General features: G+C 37.6%; 1 protein-coding gene across 3 annotated transcripts in view; it reads right to left on the bottom strand.

Moving 5' to 3' along the window:
- LOC145668323 (uncharacterized) overlaps nt 1-22,769 on the bottom strand; it is a 152,983-nt gene that overhangs the window by 67,868 nt on the left and 62,346 nt on the right. For 2 of the 3 annotated variants that reach the window (XM_081736057.1, XM_081736059.1), the window contains exons 6-7: nt 21,870-22,146; nt 14,106-14,155 (exon numbers count right to left, since the gene is read on the bottom strand). In XM_081736057.1, the coding sequence (XP_081592183.1) occupies nt 14,106-14,155; nt 21,870-22,146 (327 nt within the window). The remainder of the gene's footprint in view (nt 1-14,105; nt 14,156-21,869; nt 22,147-22,769) is intronic. The other variant, XM_081736058.1, reaches the window with a different exon arrangement.

The following is a 22,769-nucleotide window of genomic DNA, read 5'->3' as shown; positions in this document are numbered from 1 at the left end:
TGCATCAGAGATGGAGACACAATCACATTAGTGTGTAAGTGGAACTCTGATTAAAACAGTTGTTATAGTGTACATAAGCATCAAACAGAACATGAATCGAACAGTGCATATAGTGACTCATATGTTTTTGCTATTTCCTCCTTCCCTTACAGTTGTATTCAACATCGGGTGGGGAGGTTGACAAAGCAATTTTGTAGCAAAATCCCAAACCATCGTCGCCTTGATTTTGTCGACTCATTGAACTGTTGTACCCAAAAGAGACAACTGAACTGTTGAGAAAGGAAGTACGTTTAATGGAAATGCAAATATCTAATTTAAAGCCTAGTAATATACTAATTTAGGAGAAGAAAGTAAATGTTATCCCATGAATCTGTATTCACAATAGTGGATGGGAAGATGTGCAGTTCTGCTACAGAAATTTCCCTCAAACGTGCTTTATATGTGCATCTACTCCTAAGAATATGAACAATATTGAATTATGAACAAAAGTAATAGATATTAGCAGATATGGATTTCGAATCTCCCTCTTACATCCTTGGATCCGATTTTTCGAATGCCGAATTCACATTGTTTACCGGTTGGACATTCAAAAACGGCAGGTTATGGATCCCTAAGACGAAGTCAAATTCTATGAAGGAGAAAATTAAAGAGTTCCGAACAAAAATGGGGTTAATTGTAGATCAACCTACACCTGGAGAAGTAGGAAATTCTAATGATGGAAACACTGTGCAGCTTTTTTTAAAATTTATAGATCCATCGCAATCCGCTAAGATTGCAGGAAGTAATGAAGAACTAATTCGGCGATTTGGTATTATATTGCGAACTATATCATGTGGTTTTCTAATTAATATACAAAGATTTGATGCATTCACATTTGAAAGTATTAAACTGTATCTTAGTCTATATCCATGGTACTTCATGCCGATTTGTGTTCATAGAATTTAAGTTTATGGAGAAAGAGTTATTGAGTCAGCTATCTTGCCTATGGGAATGCTCTCCAAGGAAGCTAAAAAAAACATAAGTATATTAGAGCAGACAGGGCAGCTCATGCAAGAAAAACTTCTCGAAAACGGAACATTCGCAATGTATTGCACATGCTCTACTCAGGTCCGATCCTATAATTTAAAATCAATCTCCTTTACGAAACAAAAACAAAGCTATTCCCCCCTGATGTCAGGAAGTTACTTACAGAACCTGCTATTAAATGTGCAGCATCTCAGGAAGGTGAAGCAGGATATGGCCAAGACTGCGATAGTGATAATTGTCATGATGATGGTAACGATATCGTCAATAATAATAATAATAATAATAATAATAATAATAATAATAATAATAACGATGCAAACGGTGACAACGAAGACTACAATTATGAGTTCTATGCCTCTGGAAGAAGATCGGATTATTTATCTCTTCGATCATTGCAGGTAAAGTACATTATTGTTCTATTTGGCTAATTTATTTTTGTCTTATATATATATATATATATATATATATATATATATATATATATATATATATATATATATATATATATGTTAGCTTTCAGTTCATTATTTCTCTCGTACGCATAGATTTTCAGTTGTTTTGCAGTACGTTGTGGTCACTCGCGGCAACAAATAATAATTTTACTGGTATAGTGAACATATATTGCATGTATAGGTGGAGTACTTATTTTTTCCAGTCAGGTTCTGCATGTGGCCCACTGTGCAACGGGCGAGTTGCGTGTGGCTCCAGGAAGAGGAAGATGACCCAATCCAACGGAAGTTGTTGATGAGATTGCTGTGGTTGTTCTGGACCACGAGGCACGTGCTCCATATTCTGCTACCAGTGCTCGGGCGGTGTCACGGGAATTAACTATCCCCTCGTCAAGTTCTTAGGGACATTTTACACTGGTATCCTTACAGGATTCACACAGCACAGCAACTGAAACCCCAAGATCCGCCACAACGCCTTGAATTTGCCCTTCGGTTTTTGGCACAGGTGGAAATGGATAACATGTGGCTGTGGGGTATCCTGTGGACTGATGAGACACATTTTACAACAGAAGGGGTAGTGAACATGCAAAACTGTCGGGTATGGGGCTAGGATAATCCGATCCAGATGTTTTGCAGGAACAGCCATAACAGCCATTACACTCTGCGTACGTGACTGTGTGTTGTGGGTTCACAGGAACGTTCATTATTGGACCGCTTTTCTTTGAGGAGATGACACCCCAAGGAGTTATCAATTGTACCATAACATGGGCACTTTATAGGGTCCTTTTAATGTGATATTTGATTCCTGCGTTACAGGCACGAAACTGTTTGGAAGACCAGGCAATACCACATATCGGTCGCCCGTAAAGATCTGCTTCGTGAAACCTGTATTACTGATCACATCATCTCCCGAGGTTTTCCATATGCGTGGCCAGCAAGATTCCCCGATCTAATTCCGTGTGACTTCTGGCTGTGGGGATATCTGAAAATTCGAGTCTACCACGGAAATGTTCAGTCGCTTGCGAATCTCAAAGAACATAAGGCGTCATGTCATAACAATTCCGCAGGAAATGCTGCGAGCAACTGTTATTCACGCCATTTTACGAATGCAACATGGCATCGATGTGTCTGATGGCCATATGGAGCATGTTATGTAAAATGATCACTGTAACCGCAAATGTTAATCAAGTGATTCCCATTGGACCTTTTGTTACCATTAATTGGAAATAAAACTTCACCTTTTGTTATTCTCATATTGTTCCTAAGCTGGTTTCCCCCTACGCCATTTGTTGCAATCATCTGCCCTTCACCTTGTACGCATTCGCTACTCCTTCACCTTATGTGTACGCTAATCTAACATGTTTGACCTCTTTGATTTAGATAATCGTCTTATCCATATATTCAGGATCATTTCCAAGTGCGTATTACCTGTACAGCGCATTTCCCCTGGTGGCGGAAAGTAAAACTAATATTTTGTCCAATGTAACTCGCTTCCGCATGGTCTCATTAGCATATTTACCAAATTTCAATGTAATTCGTTGATTACAGCTCATGCTGGACCGCCGTGAATAGCGGCACTTTAATTGTAACCACCTTGTATCTGTAAGTGGACATTTTTATGCCACTTACTTGATTTATATTAATAATATTTTTTTTATTTGCACTTTTATATGATAAATATATATATTCAAACGTATAAATATTAGGTTTATTCCCAGGCCTGGGTGTTTAATATATATTAAGTGTAAATATGAAACTAATCATTTATTTCATATATATGTATATTAATCTGAATATTGTATGCAAACTGTATATTTATTTTTTTAAAAGCATTGCAGCTCATATAGATGAAAATGAATCTTTTAGTTTTAAAGATAGATAGAAACACTGGTCCATTAGAAGCTATAGTTTTAGTCCACATGTGTTACAGAGAAACGGAAAAAATATAGGAGGGGAGGTAGTTAGCGTCCTTCCTTTTTTCACAGTTAACGATCTTTTCTTTCTTTTGGCTAGGGAACTTTTCGTATTCAGATTCTGCAACGTGTCTCCCGATTCGTATATACGCGATCCCTGTTCTCTTGGTCAGGGTTGTTCTTTCACAAACCATTGGATCACTTGGCTACATAAGGCCTTCGGTCCTGGGTTAACGTGGATCGACCACTTTTGTTTTTAAGTCAACTACGAGGACTTTTTTCTTTTTGTCAGGGCTATGCAGTGAAAGGCTTGCTGGTTAGGTGGTCTTGCGTAAGGCCAAGTAGGGAGATAGGATACATAGTTTAATAATTTAAAATGTTAACTTTTTCTTAAGATATAGGAATTTTCGATTTTCTAAAGTTTGTTCCCCTGCTAGGAATTATGTTTAAATATTTAGGTGAGATTTTATTAAGGTGATGGTTTGTTAAACCTTTGGTTAGGTCTTATAAAGGATATTCCCGAACTCAAACGGTTTTGGGTTCGATCCATTTTATGGTTGAGAATTTATTTCTCAGTTATTACATGTTGTACAGTTTTCCTGACTTAACCTGTGATAGGGATTGGCCTTTGTAAAAGGGTCAAGTTTTCTGGTCTCATTAGTGAGAGGCCGATGGATAGGGCACGGCCTACTTAAAGGGCCATTTTCTTGTCTCATAATGAGACTGTTTCTTACCTTCTCCTCACCTATATCCTCATAAAGAGTTTAGCTAGACATCCCTAACACAGTTTTTTCTTGTATACGAGGATTCTGTGTAGTTAAGACAAGCTTTTCTTCAAATGAGAGAATTGATTTTAGATTTAAGGCTAAGATGAGCTGCTGCATCAGTGAAGACAGCAAAAAGCTTATGCCACAGGAGCTACTACATTTAAAGGAATTTTAGATGATTAGAGAATTTACATTAAGTATGTACTGGCCTATACAGATAGAAACACTTCAGAGTTTGCAGTGAAGACTTTGGGGGAATAACTCTGCGTGTGCGATTACTAAAACTTCTAATACGTTTATCTATCTTGCAAATAAAAGGCTCATCAAAATAATGGTGTTTTGTCTTTAAAATAAAAAAGTCCCTGAATTCGGGAACAAGAAACTTCAGTTAAAAATACCCCTAGATATTAAACTGAAAAGTACGTATATAGAGAGATATTGGATAATATTATATATGTATTAATGTATTTTTTTTATGTGTACTATATATACAGATGGTGATCAGAAAAATGGAAACACCTGTAGATGGCAACACGTCAGATGTATGGGTTGGCAGTGGTGTCGTGGCGCCCGCAGCGCCGGACCGCTGGTGGCGGTATGTTAGGTCGGTCTCAATACTACGTCAGGCGCAGTGGAACAGCAGTGTCCAGTGGCTGCAGCAGACGGAGGTTGTGTAAAATGAGAGACCTCTCAGATTTTCAAAGAGGGCAAATTGTTGGTGCGCGGTTATGTGGAGTGAGTGTGACGGCAGTGGCTACTGTGTTAGGTGTGTCGCGTGGGACAGTGTCGAAGGTGATGACGGCCTACACAACACACGGGAAAACCACATCGAGGAAGCGGAACAGTGGGCGGGAGAAAATCATGAGTGACAGGTCACGCCGGGTATTAAAGCGCATTGTCACGCAGAACCATCGTGCCACTGCGGAGCAAGTGACGGAGGAACTCAATCAGCACCTCCCCCACCCTGTTTCGACAATCACAGTCCGCCGCGAATTACATGACATGAACTTACGGGGTCGTGTTGCACGGGCCAAACCGCTCATCAGGGACCATAACGCTTTCGCACGCCGCAAATGGTGCCGCGACCATGCAACTTGGACCGTTGAGGACTGGAAACGTGTGATATGGTCGGATGAGTCATCCTTCACCCTATTCCCAACCACGGGCCGTGTTTATGTGTGGAGAACGCCCAAAGAAGCTTATGATCTGCAGTGTCTCCGCCCAACTGTGAAACATGGCGACAGCTCGGTGATACTGGGGGCCGCCATATCATGGTTTTCATTGGGTCCTGTGGTCACACTTAGCGGACGAATCACTGCCAACGATTATGTCGCAATTTTAGGAGACCACTTGCATCCTATGGTCCGGATGTTGTTCCCAGACAATGACGCCATCTTCCAGGATGATAATGCACCCATTCACACAGCTGGCGTTGTTGCAGTGTGGTTTGAGGAACATCGGGATGAAGTTTAACACCTCCCGTGGCCCGCCTAATCCGCAGATCTCAACATAATTGAACATCTGTGGTTCGTCTTGGAAACACGACTCCGGCGACGATTTCCACCTCCATCCTCTCTCACAGAACTGGCCGATGCCCTGCACGAGGAATGGTGTAAAATCCCACTTGCTACCATTCACGACCTCTATGCCTCCATCCCACGTCGCATCAAGGCTGTTCTGAAGGCGAAAGGTGGCCCGACACCATATTAATCTGGTAAGTTGCAATTTCGTTCAGGTGTTTCCATTTTTCTGATCATCATCTGTGTATATATAGAGTGAGTATTGCCTGAAGGAAAGGACCGAATCGATAAGTAGGCCAGGTAGTTTCATATGAAAAGAAGAATTGAAGATTAATTAGATAATTTGCGAAAAGATATACTACATATCTAATTAAACTCACTAGTAAAACTGACGATGAAAGCATCCAGCGTGTTTGAAGCCTAAGTTAAAATAAATAAAACATGAATGGAACACAAAGACTTGAATTCATTAAATAACGCTGTTCGATCGAGGAAACGAATGGAACACAAAGACTTGAATTCATTAAATAACGCTGTTCGATCGAGGAAACTGTATTCTTTTGTAAGTTATTAGAAACAGTGTGAAATTTGTTTCATTACGATTGGCTCATAAACACGTTCTTTCTTTCATCATATAAGCATTTTTTTTCTTGTTATGTTTATCCCTTCTTCCATGCCCAGATACATATGCTGCCAAAGATACTACTTATCATCATCTTTAATACTTCACTATTCTTTAATACTTCCTCATTTTTCGTTTCTCTCTATATTCGTAAAATGTTAGAGACAAACGCAATAATAATGAAAGGAACTGGTCCACAGAAATGCCGGATAGACGAAAGAACACGTGACTAGTTTCCGATTGTTTAATGAGTGAGTATACAATGTAATTAAGGACGGAACACATAAATTATGCTATATAAAATATATAATGTAACTATATCGAGGACTCGGATATTTCGTAAAAGTAATGCTGAAGTACTAACAAGACTGACATGTGGTTATGGAAAGAATAAAGAAAAATAACTTCACAGAATGAAAAAGTAGCAATGCTGATAACAAGGAGAAACTATATTTTTGAGAATTAAAGGAGAGAGAGATGAATTCCCCATATTTTTCACATTTTATAGTTTGACTGGCCACCCACCTCTCTCCCCTGTACTCATACATACAATTGGAATTCAATCAGACTTTCTTCTGGCCAACTGAGATCTTTATTTAGAGCTCAAATATTAAAATTTCCTACGTATGGTAGGTAACCAGAATATGGCCTTCTAAAGCAAGATGGGTTGCCAATATTTCTTTGAATAAGACTGTACCTTCTATAGTTACAGTACTTTCGAAGACTGATACGTGTGGTGGAATATTAAAATATTGTAAGGATTAGCATACGTTAAATAATGTAGTCAAGACGAAGATGTAAATATTTTCGCTTATATTCACATTAGTGCTATTTGAAATGTCTTGGAGTGGCCCACAGATGGCAGTACTAGTTCCAAACTGAGTATATTATGGGCCATCTTCCACTACGAAAATGCTGTCTGTGTTAGTAAACAACAGTTTAAATTATGGGTAACTGTATTGATTTTATGCGTTGATTCGTAGTCACTGGTGAAAAATGAGAATACTACTACAACCCTGAAATTAAATGGAAGCCAAAGTAAAGGATATATTCTGCTTCTTTATAATAATAATAATAATAATAATACACTGCTCCACAAAACTTAAGCAACCCGAGAGAACGTGGGATATGTGACGTGTGGAGTTTATTAAATTACGTATGGTTGTAGGAGGCACGCACATACAAAGAGACGCACAGACGAGGCGAGGTCCGCTATTAGCGCATGCGTAGCTACCGCAGTGAACAGATCTTGCCACGAAGCGTACACGATAGCCCAGTTGTATCCGAGGCTGCAAGCAGTGAGTTCGTGGTTCCTGTGTGGAATATCAAGCGTAGACAACTTGCAATGGTTGGCACATGACATTTGAGTAACGTTGACAGCGGGCGTATAATTGGGCGATTGGAACTAGGCCGATCCCAAGTGAACGTGGTGCAAGAAATCAATGTAAACAAAAGTGTTGTGTCAAGGCTGTGGTCGCTTCCAAAATGAACGTATGTTCAATACGATTCAAGAAGGAGGTCGTCCGAGGAAGATGTCACCCGCCGATGACCGGTTTCTCACAATTGCTGCCAGACGTGACCATCAAGCATCATGCTCTCAACTGGCAAATGATTTTTCAGGCGACGGGACAACGTGTAAGTAGTGAAACTGTTCGTTGGCGGCTCAATACAGCGGGACTGTACACCAGGAGGCCTACGCTGTGTGTGCCATTGGAACGGGAGGTGCGCGTTACACATGGTGTAAGGTATATGTTGCATGGGGGGAACACAGTGGGTGCACATTATGTTTTTCGATGAATCTCGATACAGCCTATCGTCTGATTCTGGTCGGACATTAGTGTGGAGACAGACAGGAACACACTATCACCCAAACTTCATTGCTGAACGCCGTCCTTTGACTGTGGTTACATCATGGTGTGGGGAGGGATCACGCTGGATGGGAAAATGGACCTTTAAATTGTGGAACATGGCACTTTCACAGCACGATGGTATCGGGATTGAAATTCAACACGTGCGTAATTTACGCGGAGCATTTGCTCCAGACTTCCTATTTAGGGATAACAATTCCCGCCCACACCGCGCATATCTGGTGTCCCGAGTATTTGGAGATTGAACATATTACGCGCATTGCATGGCCTGCATACTCGTTGGACTTGAATCCCATCGAGTGTATGTGGGATGCTCTCGGACGGCGAATATCGCAGCGCAATCCATCACCACGCACTATTCCTGAACTGCAAACAGCTCTCTTCGAGGAGTGGGCCATTTGCCGCAACACTCGATCAACACTGATTTACAGCATGGATGCCAGTTGTTGTGCCTGTGTGTCTGTTCGTGGTGATCACACCCCATATTGACTGCCTATGCCCTCGCACAGTCCAGTTTTACATGTCGAGGTATCGTGGTTCTGAACTTTCTGGCCACCCTGTACATTCTAACAGTATTGTTATCCTTTATTTGTGTTGCAATATACATCTGTATAGTCCTTCTATTGATTATACTTGGTGCGGTGATCTTGTTGTTTTATTTTCTGCCACTTCCTTCGAGTTGCTTGTTTTTTGGAGCAGTGTAATAATAGTAAGCGCATGTATGTATGCGTGAAATGTTTCGGAAAGACCATAGTTTTCTTAGTAGTAATAATGAAAGAGTTATCCTTTGCATTGCCCATCTTCCATCTGATAAAATCATTTTCGCTTAACACTAAGCAAGACTTTCTGATCATTCAAAGGAAAAAAAAAGTAACGGAAAAAAATTAAATGAATTTTTTTCGTTTAACATCCCACGTTTTATGGCCTTTAGGCTAAGAGAGACGGAGGCAAGTAAATGATGGAAGAACTGGTGGAATGAGAATGTGCGAGGAAACGGAAATACTTCGAGAAAACAATGGACACCCACAAACTTACTTGGTCGGAGACTGAACCAGGGATTCCACGCACCAGAAGAAGCGCTCCACCACTGAGCCACTATTTCCTCCAAAACAACGAAAGAAAGGCGAAGTTTATCACAGAAGAAACTCAGACCACGACAATGTTCACCCTCACATGCATGTCGTTGCAATGAATAAACTCACAGAGTTGGTGTCTGATTTGCTGTCATATTCACATATTCATCAGATTTAGCTACATTTGAATCTCTTCCCGAAGCAGAAAAAATCCTAATGGATTCTATTTTCCTCAGTAAAGAAGAATATTTAGCATGTCTGAAAGAATGTTTTCGCGACTGCTTTAGAACATCGTTGGACCAAATATATGAGTATGAAGACGGAGACGGATTTATCTAAAGAAGACATTTCAAAAACTTTTCAAATGGCTCTTGTATATACTTTTTTTTTTTTTTTTTTTTGCTAGTTTTATATATTATTCTTTTATGAATATGCAAATAGTAAGCACACTTAACTGTCTTGTGATACGTCAGAAGACTTTTGAAACTCAGTCCTTTCCACAAAACACCTTACAACTCAACTTCGTCGCGAGGCTTAAACAATAGTGTCAGATCTTCCCTGAGATAGCCAGCAAATTTCCGAATTTCCGGGTGCAATAGCTATGTTCTTGATCACTTTCCATTTCATTACGAAGGGCAGAAAGTAACAGGCTGTTAAGAGACGAGATTCGACAATTTTTACTGCCTCGTCAAGAAGTTTTTTTTTTTTCCAGAAAGTATACGACGTACATCTAGTCTAGTTCATTAATTCTAATGAATACGTTGAAGGAATTGCTTGTGTGTTTATTAGTATCTTAAGATCTTCATATATATTTTGCATTATGATTATTATTATTATTTATTTATTTTATTCTCAACTGATTGAAATCTAGGTAATGTACATTACAAAGATCCAAATATAAGCAATATAATAAGATAAAAGTTCAATGAAAAACCGCGGATCACCTTTAAAACTCTAGTGACTACAAGAAGGTCTGCGCACCACGGACTGGAAAACCTTTCTAGATGGCAGTCACATTTTGAAATAATCTTAAGGTTTCACATTGTTCCAGAAGACTTTTTATGATTTGGAAAGTTGCATGTAAAGAAAATCCAGAAGAAAAAAAAAATCACCAGTTCAAACATTTAACTTATAGGTTTTACTCCATCACATTGAGTATATTGATTCGAGAGAGGTTTTCCAGAACCAAAGTGGCATGTTGTTATATTCAGGATACGTAGTACCTTTGGAGATACAACTCCTATAGAATTCTCAGAATTTTTGGAGTTGGTTCTGCAAGCGACATTAACCACAGAAATTAAAACATGAACATTGTTTATAAAATCTGTTAAAACTAAAAAGTGGAAATTCTCCTTTCTAGAGAACGTAATACTGTATGGTTCTGATGAACAGTACATTTATATATACAAAATTTGGAAAACTACTTTTTCTTTAAAATTTCTGTCACTGCATTTACCCGGTTCACCTTCCACACTTTGGTTTCTATTATCCAATATCTGTGTCACATTGTTATTTTTTGTTTCAATTTTAAGAATTATAATTTGACATATCATCTGCAGTACCTGTCACACCTCGATTCAATTGTCTTTTTTTTCTTTTTTAGGCAGGAATTATTCTGATACACAGCAGCGATGTTCTCGTACCAAACTAATATGGACACAGCATATTTATATACTGAAACGTTTGAAGAAAAATTCAGAGGGCTACAGCACAAGAACATGGATGAATCAGTAGTTATTTTTTAAATAAAACGAAAAACGATGAAATATCTTGAACCGTTCCAGAGATAAAGAATTTTATTTGGTCTAGGAATTAATTCGTGCGGTTGGTACGCACACATTGAAGCTGTAGTACAAACACAAAATACATAAATACCTTAAGAAAAATATTGTCCATCGCTAGCCACCACTTTCGCCCATCTGTCAGGCAATGTACGGATTCCGTGGCGAAAGAAGTCCTCATCCTTGGAAGCGATCCAGTCAGAGACCCATGTTTCGATATCTTCTGAAGAAGTAAACCGCTGTCCAATCAAATCGTTGTTCATGCAATCGAACAAGTAGTAGTCCGAAGGAGCAACGTCTGGTGAATACGGCGGGTGGGGTAAAACTTCCCATCCGACATTTTCTAAATAGGTTTTGACCGGTTTTGCGACATGTGGGCGAGCGTTATCATGTTGAACAATAAGTTTATCATGTCTGTTCTCCCATTCTGGTCCTGTTCTGGCCAGAGCTTGCTTCAAACGCATTAATTGTCGTCGATAACGTTCTCCATTCATAGTTTCACCCGGTTGCAGCAGCTCATAGTACACCACACCTTTCATATCCCACCATATGCACAGCATAACCTTTGCACAGTGAATATCTCGTTTTGGTTGTGATGGACCTGGTTCACCTGGTTTCACCCAGGCCTTTTTTCGTTTAGGGTTCTCGTAATGGATCCACTTCTCATCACCCGTAATAATTCGATGCAGAAACCCCTTTCTGCTCTGTCGTTGAAGCAGCAATTCGCAAATGGTTTTTCGTCTTTCAACGTCTCTGTCTTTCAATTCATGTGGAACCCAATGTGACATCTTTTGAATCATTCCCATGGCTTTCAAGCGTTTGGAGACTGTTGTTTGATCAACGCCTAATGCTGCTGCAAGTTGTTCCTGCGTTTGACACGAATCCTGCTCGAGCAATGCTGTCAATTCTTCGTCTTGAAATTTTTTTGGCTGTCCAGCTCGCTCTTGGTCTGCCAAGCCGAAATCACCACTTCTAAACCGTGCAAACCACTTCTGATACGTTCGCTCAGCTAGAGCATGGTCACCATACACTTCCACCAAAATACGATGACTTTCAGTCGCACTTTTCTGCATGTTAAAGTAATGCAGCAGGACACCCCGCAAAAACACTTTATCAGGCACAAATTGCGCCATGTTCACTTAACTACAAACTGGTGTTGTTGACGCTTTAATCCACTGCCCTATACTACGAACGATACGCGATGACAGGGGTTTGCAACACATGTGTGGATACACGGAACTGTGGGACGCTCCGTTCGTTGCGCCATCTCTTGTCCACCCGCACGAATTAATTCCTAGACCAAATAATATTCTGACGGATTTCGCACATGAGAAATGGCGCTCTTTGGCAGAATGTATCTTGGGCCAGGAATTTTTTTTTGAACAAAAAGGTTCCGTATTTTGTCCTGAATTTTAACATCTGTTAATTAAGGTCATTCCTTGTCCGAATTGATGTAGATTATGCTATAATACAATAATATACAGTTCTCCAAAAGTTCTTCCCACATTTTAATTCACTGTAACTTCGTAACGAACACAGATATCTGTGAAATAAAGTTTGTGCTGTACAGCGATCATTAGTTATATATGCAAACAAAAGTCTGTTGTTCTGATCGTTACACCTCCAACTAGGCACATTCACATCGATGCATTCCTGCAATCTCGCCCTGAAACTCAGAATGTTTTTTCGGAGTTGTTTCATCCTTAATGCTCGCATTGATTGCAGATATTTCTGCCTTATCCTGACTCAAGATATCTGATCCAGAAAATTTCTGAGTGTGACACTTGATGTCTCCAGAAACTTGGCATTGCACTTCTTTATGTTTTTACGTCCTCGGCTATTGTAATGATGCACAGGTTGCTAATTTCCGATGTAATATACACTCCCGCCTTCTACATTAAAGAAATCTTTGAACTATCCTATCGCTCAGTCATGCGATTCTCTCATCGCACAGTGTTGCGAGGCAAAACTAAATTTAAAAAACCCTATTATGCAGTTATTTCAATGAAATTTGCTACACAAACATAGTGAATTGAAACGTGGGAAGGTGTGTTTTTTTTTTTTTTTTAAATTCCTACTAGTTATACATTATTTCCACCATCATTCAATGTTCCTACATTGTAAATTTGTCCAGACTAAGTTGTCACCTGGTTTCATTGTCCTGAGGCATCTGACGGAAGACATTCAGTACAAACACCTGCCCTGCAGCGAGAGAACAATCAAACGCTTTATCACGATAATGGCCCCGCTTCGAAATAGCTTCTTGACTAGTAAATCTTAACCATCCTCTCCCAATAGTTCTGCTTCCCAGAACTGCTCTTTGAAACTTCTCCCTCATCCCGAAGATTAAGCACCAGCTGATCGGTAGCAGTTTAGGAAACTCTGCCGTGAAAACACATCATGATTTGCAGAACTAGTTTAATATGTTCGAAAAATACAAGTTCTAAGTAGATGCCGGTGCGAAAATGCGTATTGCTGTATTCAGACTTATTAGCCTACTCAGATAGACAGTGGTCGATTAATTTAAGTGGGTTTTTTTGTTGTTTTTACTAGTAGGCCTAATGACTCTCAAACCTTTTGATACTATTACGTAAATGAGTTTCATTTTTTTTAAATAAGTAATTATACGGCGTCTTTGTAAGTGACATTAAGAAATTTCTTGCGTGCCTTGACCTGCCTACCTCTTGTCTAGTACCGTAAGTATTTAATTTCGAATTATACGTTGAATAGTATAAGGCACAGTCTTTCAGCAGCCAGCGCTTTCACGGCTATTTAGGGGAACCATCTCCTAATTTATAAACGACTGCTTTACAAGATCGAAACACCACAGTAAACATCACCACCATTTTTTATTATGATAATAATTTTACTTCTGAACAACTGACTTTTTTCTCTAAAGAAAACAACAGAACAAGCTTTATTATTATTATTATTATTATTATTATTATTATTATTATTATTATTACGAAGTTTGGGTTATGATAACTTGCCTGTTAATTATCAATTAAATAATTCTCTCTAAATGAAAGATGACTTCCCCTATTTCTCTACAAACGCTATGCATGAACATAAATTCACACACTTACCCTTCTCGTCCTTAGAAGGACTCTTGGCATCTTCATCGCCTTCAGATACACTAAAAAAAATAAGAGCATCTATTAGAAATGAGACAAATGTACTGCACACTGTGAAGCATTCCCGAATCTCCTGCACTTACCTACTTCCATAAAAACTGAATTAAATATACTGGTTAGCCGCTATATTCCTGCTTTCCTGAAGAACAAAAATATTTTAACCCTGATCTTGACAGGAGATTCAAGGATATGTTACATTTAATAATAATAATGAAAAATCCTAGTAGATAAATATGTAACATTCCCTGGCATTTTAAACATGGCGATCTAAAATTTCCTGATGTTAATTATTACCTGATCAAATCACTAAATAATACATGAAAAATTTTAGCGAATGCTAAATCTAACGACTGTAGTCTAATATGTTTAAATTAACGAGAGCACAATTACAATATAATTAAGTCAGGCAATTAGTAATGTAACTATGTGATCAAAATAATTTCCCAATAATCGATAAACAGCTCTTCGGAATTGTTTTAAGTACTCTTTCCCTGTACTTCCCTCTCTTGTTCACACCATAACAGAAGGGAATTCCTTATTCTCTTTGAACTAATACCATATGTGTTTTTAAAACTGTACGTGGCCTAAGAATTTAAATTTTTTTAGTAAATGGAGTGCTCCGTGAAAAAACTGATTTTGCAAATTATATATTTCAATTATGTAAACTGGTAACTTAACATGCTCATCATTGTACATCGAAAAATTTTGAGTATCCTGACTCGAACGGACTAGCAAGAAACACACATTTGAATAGAAAACACTCGTATTCCAAACTTATTCACATTCTTCGATACAGAAAACACATGTAAAGCAAGATGTGAATTATCCGTCCGTTAAACGCAGTCAAAAGCAATGTGTAGAATCCGTTATGCAATCAAAACTGAAAACTCGCTTCACGCAATTATCAGATCAAGTTATCAACTTTACAAAATTTGAATTAAATGACATCTCCACTTCAATGCACTCACGCTCATTACAGAGCATTTAATATGTTAATAAAACGTAAGCCTTCTGACTGCCTTCCCAACAAATAAAAAAATGACTACTTAAAACAATAAAAGATAACGGATCATACATCAATATTGATCTTTAAGCGTTGGTATCGGCCTACATCTGACAAACACTATCAGGATTTTTCTCATTCAACAGCGCAGCACTCCAACTATTACCGCGACCTATATATTGTGTTCAATCATAATTGAATTAATTACTACAATTTCTTCCGGGCAAAATATTTAGTGACAAGTCCAATTATTTAATGACACCCGAATCGATCTTTTTAATTCACATATATATATCAATTGAAAAGAAATAAGAAGTGATTAAATGAATACACCAAAGAATACAATCCACCTACGGAAGTCCTAACATGTCCTAAGAGAACCACTCTCTTAAATCGCCAGTTTCCTCTTGTTTCTAATATATTTACAAATTTACTTACGGAAATATTTCTTACATACCTATTACAAATGAAGTATTAAAAATGCACATTTACGATTTTGGATATGAACCCTATTTGAATTACGAAAAATATTAAATGATCTAGCAAACATTTAATACGATTCTACCATCATCGCCAAGAAACAATTTCAACGATGTATTATTTTTTTTCTAATGAATGTAAATAATTTGCTCTCTTTTTAAGCTAATGTATTTAATTTCAATATCTACTTCAGGCACATTTTATTGCTACAAATACCATATCCTTAGAAATGTAAGTGCATTTATGATATATATCAACTAACATTAATTATGACTTCACTACACACTAATAATCAATCAACAGCTTACTTACTACTTTTAAAAACAAGCAGTAAGATTTAAAATTATGAAATCGACGGATAATGATAAACTTACACAAGAAATTTACCTCTTGAATCCTGTAAGAAAAGTGTGGACTAAATCATAACAACGAGAAAATATGCGGTAACGCTTGAACTCTTCGTCAGGGCATATATGGTTACAAATTTACTCGAATTCTGATACAGATTTACTTCGCACATACCGGATTTTCTTAAAAACAACCGGTTTTCAAGTTCAAAACTTTTACTTACAAAGTACCACTCCAAGAAAGACAGACACGACTTATCACTCAATGTCGAACTTTCCCTACTGTTTTAAAACCTAAGGGTGAATCTTAATTTTTACTTAGTTTCCTTTAATAACCTTAAGATCTTTTCAACGGACATTGATAGATTTGCCTAAGCTTTAAAACATCTTCAAGTCGCTTCTCTACTACAGCGAACAAGAGGGATTGTCAAGATTTAAATTTATGATTTTCACTGATTGCAACACTTGAAACTGCAATACTAATGACGAAATTAAATTATAAACGTCATTTCATTGCACCAAAAGTGATCTACAAAGAAATTCGAACTACTTGCACTCAACTAATAATAGAACATTCGGGACTACTGCTCAAAACCAACAACTGACTATTCTTAAGTCTCACGCAGTGGCGGCTCTAGAGTTCTACAACAGGGAAGTAAGATCGGCAATAGCGGTGAAACTGACTTTGCACCCTCCAGTAGCAAAATTATCTCCCTGACTTTGGGGCCTCCAGTGATGTTTACTTTGAAGGCATTATTTAAAATCCGATATTACGAACAACTGTAGCAGGAAAAATTTACCATTCTATAATTATATATTTAATATATGTGTCTTACATATAGCATTATTTAGGCTAAAGAAGTTGTATGAATTAATGAAACTGAATTATAAAATAACTGATGGAATGAGAATGTGCAACGGGAAAACCAAGAGAAAACCTGTGGATACTACATTGTCTAACATAAACCCAGGTGGATGGGGATCAAACTAGGACCCCTAGCACGAAAAATAAGTGTCCTATTAGTAAGTCACCATGACACCTCTCAATTGATCCTATAAAAATGGTTCGGTTAAATACCCATTTACATACATACTTAAGAGCCTAATTTGAAACGGATACAGAAACTAAATAACAGTAAAAAGTTAACTAGTTTCGTTTCTCGTAAATTCATTTATTTACTTTTAAAACAGATACACAGTATTTCCATGATGCATTGAAATAAGTATGCACTCAATTTTCATTGTTTCTACAGCAACTGAGTAATTCATTCGACCGTTTATTTTCAGCACCAAGATGTAGACCGACTCATTAATGTAGATTCTGATTAACACGTACTCCTGTCGAGAATCGAATTCGAGCATCTCAGGCCGACAGGTTTGCAAACTATATACGCACAAGGAAGCTTCAAAATATACATAAAGTTCCACAAGTCCACCGGGAACTAAATTTACTGATCTCGTAAGTGTTGTTCGCTTTAAACCTACCGTACATAACTTGACAACGGACTATTCTTTACTTGAATTACAAGTGTAACACATACTTGTCTATGGCTTCGCATGTTTGCTTTCCAGTTAACATTTCAGTGGTAAATCAATTTAAAATGTAGTTCAACAATATTAATTCCTTTCCAAATGCTTAAAAAGTTACGTAAACATACATCATGTTTACAAATTCTGAAATTGTGAAGTACACTACAGAGTTCTTTTTTTCCTTGCAATATTTTGAACAGGACCTTCGAAAACAAACAATGATTCAAAGTTCTACTGTAGATTGTTCTAATCTTTGATTTAATATGAGCCATTCTTTTGTACAAAGGTTACTGGAAAAGTTTTGCAATACAGTTTAATTTAATTTTTCAAAATTATTTCCAACACATTCAATACACCTTTCCATCGTCCGAAACCAATCGTTAAACCAGATCTGCCAAGTTACATTAGAAAGTTAAGTCACTCGTTGTTTGAAGTCCTCACAAGATCCTCATCACAGGAAAATCGCATCCATTTTAGCTTCATTTTCACAAACGAACAGTGCAAAGTCACAGAGGACAAGGTATGGACTGTAACGAGGGTGTTTCAATCCTGTACTGGTCAAATATTCGGTGCAGGCTTTCGCGCGGTGAGCTGGAGCATTATCATGAGGGAGAATCCAGGTGTCCATTCTTGAATTTGATCGTAGCTTCTTCATAGATTCGATGACTTTAGGTAGGCATTGTTCCGTGTACCACTTAGTTGTAACTGTCCTTTTTGTGTCCAAAACGGCATGCTCCGCAATTCCACTCGATTCTGACAGCTGCAAGTGTATCCTCATCATCAAAGACCCAAACTTTGTTCTGAGTCTTGGTCGACACTCATAATAGTACAACCAAAACTCACCACTTGTTACGGTGTTTACATATTAAGATTATCCCTCATCAATCATTTGAAGAATCTCCCGGCACCACGTCACACGTCGTGTCATCTGTTCTTCAGTCAGACTACGCGGTACTCCAGAGACACTGAAGTTCCTTTACGTGTAAATGATCATGCAGAATCAAACGAATTGCTGGTGCATTTAGGCCTAAGGTATCTTGAATCTGCTGGTAGGTCATTCGCCTGTCTTCGTCAAGCATTTTCCTAACAGCAGTAAAGTTTTCCTCCGTAACTGACGTTCGTTCCCCCCCCCCCCCAGACAGCGCCCTCTAGAGTAAAATTTCCTCTTGGAATTTTCAGTACCATTTGAATATAGTCATACGATGTGGACGGACACCACCCATCTTGTAAGCACTAGTCTATGTTTAAAACAGACGCGTAGTTATACAGAAAACTGCTCGCATCTCATTTCGTAATCAAGATGCCATAGCAAGCACTTTAGACTATCACCGCTATTGAATAACTTAGCGTTGCAGTCACTGTGCAAATGCGAACATGTCTCAGCATGTACCAAGGAGCAGACTCCTGCGACACACGGTTGCGTCATATTGCAAAACTTTCCTAGTACCCTTTGTATGTATGCAAGAAGCAAAATAAATCCATCTCAATTTGATTGGGTTGAGTGCATCAGCATACCCACCAGCTTAGACTCCGTCTTATTTTTATCTTCTCCCGTGGTCCTGTTTGCCGACCGAAACTTTTTTTTAAAAAAGAAAAATGTGCGATTACATCGTAAGACCAAGCGTTTAAAAGGGTGCTCTATAAGGAAGGCGATTGCTAGAAACAGGTACGTCAGAACACGTGAACAGAGAGTAACGTCAAGCATTGTACTCAAAGAATTTATCTTTCTAATGTAGAAAGACCAAACACGCATCCCACTATGTGGAATCCGACAACTAACTATTTTTCATGAAGACTTAATAGTTCAATAGTTTTTAGTATTCCTTTTAATCATCTAAGCTTCATACGGTACTAAGGAACGTATGTGAAGAATATTTTCACTCTCATTAACCGCTGAGATTTAAATGATTCTGATAAATTAACACCTTTCATTTCTCTTAATTTTAAATCGATACGCCAGTTGAAATTCCTCTGACCTAAAGTTCACTCAAGCACTCGAACGACTATGTTTCCTCTTAAAATAATTCTTCCGCATTATTTTGATATATGTATCTAAGTGCAATAGTTTGGTTTCGCAATATTTCAAAATTTGCATTTCTGTTTACTACATAAAGACAGGTGTCGATGACTATTCAATTGAAAGATATAACACACAACATTCTACTTGTCAAATATCAAACTGCAATTTATCTGCCATATTAAGTTAATTATGTATTTGCATGTAGAAGTTTTGAACTTGCAACAATAATAATAATACAGGGACTGTATATTAATAATCGTAACCTCAAATCTCACTAAGTTATGGTCAATACGACTATTTCATATATATGGCTTACTTTGAGTATGTTCCCAATTTGTCCGCAAATGAAGTATATTCAATTTTGTAACCACAATTTTCTCTAAATGCGTATCATTTCCCAAAAATAATTCACAGAAAAATGTATCAATTGTTCTGACACAGAAATTTTGTTAAGGACTAGCCACGATATCATTTTGCATATCTTTCTTGTATTAAATCTCAAGTTGATTTTATGATGTCTATTCTACGAAGTTTCTGTAGGATACACAAAAGCTCACTGCGATCACATTGCATATTTCATCCAAAATAATGAAAAAAATTACTAAACATATTTAAATAAAATAATAAATACACTGAAAACCTCTAGTTGAACTTCCTACGACTTAAGCAGGTTGAACTTCCATTTCCTCGTTTCATTTATTTGTATTATTTCGCACGCTTTTGTGTTTTATAGATATTTAATCATGCACAAATACTTTTCTTTAAATAATAATAATAATAAAACCTACTTTTCAGCGAGTATATGTGTATGTAGTTGTATTTTGAATTCCTCGGCAGATTATAGTTTTAAATCTGAAACAACTTAGAGCTGTCTAGTTTTACACCTACCTATCTAATACTTATACATATATTCATATACTCGCGCAATCACACCCCCAGACACACACACACATGGCATTACACTACAACACGTATACAATTTCCTATTTTACATAATGTGTTGGTCATACCTTTCACTTTTAGTTTTCGTCGATGATTATTTACAATAAGTGAGAATCACGAGAATAGTTACATTAAATGCAAAGTGTTTTGGTAAATAATGGCTTCCGCAGTACAAACTGCACTGTCATCGAATACAAACGCGTTCTTGAAAAATATGTTCGGCTGTGTTGCCAGTTTCCTTCTAAAATCGAGGTACGCTCTTTGGTTCTCTGAGCCCACTACATAATGATAAACTGTTAGCTCTGGTTACAACAACTTGCCTTATAATATGTGGAACACCAATATTTTGTGATGTTAACATGATCTGCGATTTGCGAGGCTTGATCCTTTCTTTATAAGGCAAATTATGAAACTTCTTACAGCAAACAATGTTTAGTAAGATTAATATTCGTCGACATCAAATTGAAACTGCTGTGCTTTCACTGTGTAGCAAGATTATTGGCGGGGAAATCAAAAACCATCTCCTCTTATGTAGATCATCGAAAGATCTTCATTTTTAATAATATAATTTTGGTCATTCTTAATAGTAAGCAGCAGTAAGTACTTGTGTTTTGGTCACATCTTCCCTCCATACAAAAATCTTATGACGTAAATATTTTAGAGCAAAGTTTACGTGTAATAATTTTGGAAGCAGTTTATATTTCCTCACATTTGCAGCATCATGGTCTCAGCCCTTTCGATACGAATTATGACTTAATATTTTATAAAATTACAACTAGTACTGCTTCGGAAGTGTATAATACATTTATCTTTAATAATAAAATAATATTGGCTGCAACACCTTAACAACACAGTCCCACCCCTGCCAACCGAAAAGGTTAAAATATAAAGTTGGCAAATAACTATCTACTGGATTTATCTTGAACTGATGTATCAATGCGGTATATATTTGGATATCAACGTTCTCCTATTTCTTCAAAGTTACGTAATTGCTAGTCTCGCACTAGTATGGAAGTTGAAGTAATTCCATATCTAAAATAACATTGCATTTCTTTGTGTAACCACCCATACACGAATATTTAAGGGAACTACACGCTAATTTGAGAAATACGAAGAAACCAATCCCTTCCTTGTGCAATACGCCAATTACAACTATGCACACTATAAAACGGCACAACAAAGCAATACTCCTATCAATAAATATTGATTTCCACACTGGACGAAATACCTAGTAACTTCTGCTCGGCTAATTATGATACGAAGTTAGAAAATTCGCGGAAAGAAATTAATCTAAAATTACTGTGCACGTTTCATGATAACGTGTTAACTTCCAACAATTATTGCCACTGAATTGGTATAATATTTTAAATACAAACCCAGATTGAAGAACCAACCTCTTGTTTTTATCTCCTTTTTCATCTTTCTCATCATCTTCTTTCTTCTCTTTATCACCTTGAGCTTCTTTGTCCTCTTCGTCGCCTTCTTGTGTCTTACCCTCTTTCACTTCCCCTTCTGCCCCATCCTCGTCGAGGCTCGCAGGTGGTTTCTCGTCCTCTTCTTCCTCTTCGGCAATCTTGGCATCGCCATCGGCATCTAGATTCAATTCTTGAGCTTCACCCTCATCTACATGGACAATCAAGGAAGCATTATCATCACCAGTAGGCTTGGACACTGTAGACAGGTGAATGGTGTCATTTACTGAGAAAGGTGCAATAACAGGGGCAGTCTCTGGATGTGGAGGAGACCAGCTGATATCCAGTCGATCATCTACTACTGAAAGAGTGGATAATCATTACTCTGCCACCTGAGAGACAGGTTGACGCCCTGAAGTAACTGACTCAATTCTGCTTCACTTACCTGACTCGAGCAATTCTGATAAAGGAGGAGCTACCTTCCTTTAATACAATTATGTTGAAAGTACGTAGAAAAAAAAAGTACAGAGATGCTAGATTTTTTTTTTTTTTAATGGGGCATGAAGGGGATAAAACAGCAAGTAGTCCACTTCTAAGACTGTGGTTCCTGTATCTTCAGAAGTAAAGATTTCAATATATATTTTTTTGTTTAAATCTGAGAATTCTTTGACTTTTCGCAATTACTTTTTCTGGTTAATTAACGAGACAGAAAAAAAGTATTAAGATACTCTAGATGTTTGTCATTATCATAGGAGAAATTTGGAAAATAAAAAATATGTAAACAAACAGTGAATAAAATCAAGAGCCATGATCAAAAAGAAGGCAGGAAATTTAAAATTTCGATGATTTCACACTATCAACTCAGCGCACGTGTCACAAATA

This window comes from Thermobia domestica, chromosome 13, assembly GCF_964235325.1.
Source record: "Thermobia domestica chromosome 13, izTheDome1.hap1.1, whole genome shotgun sequence".
NCBI lineage: Eukaryota > Metazoa > Arthropoda > Insecta > Zygentoma > Lepismatidae > Thermobia > Thermobia domestica.
The sequence above is the reverse complement of the archived record's forward strand: the minus strand, read 5'-3'. Positions and strand labels throughout refer to the sequence as shown.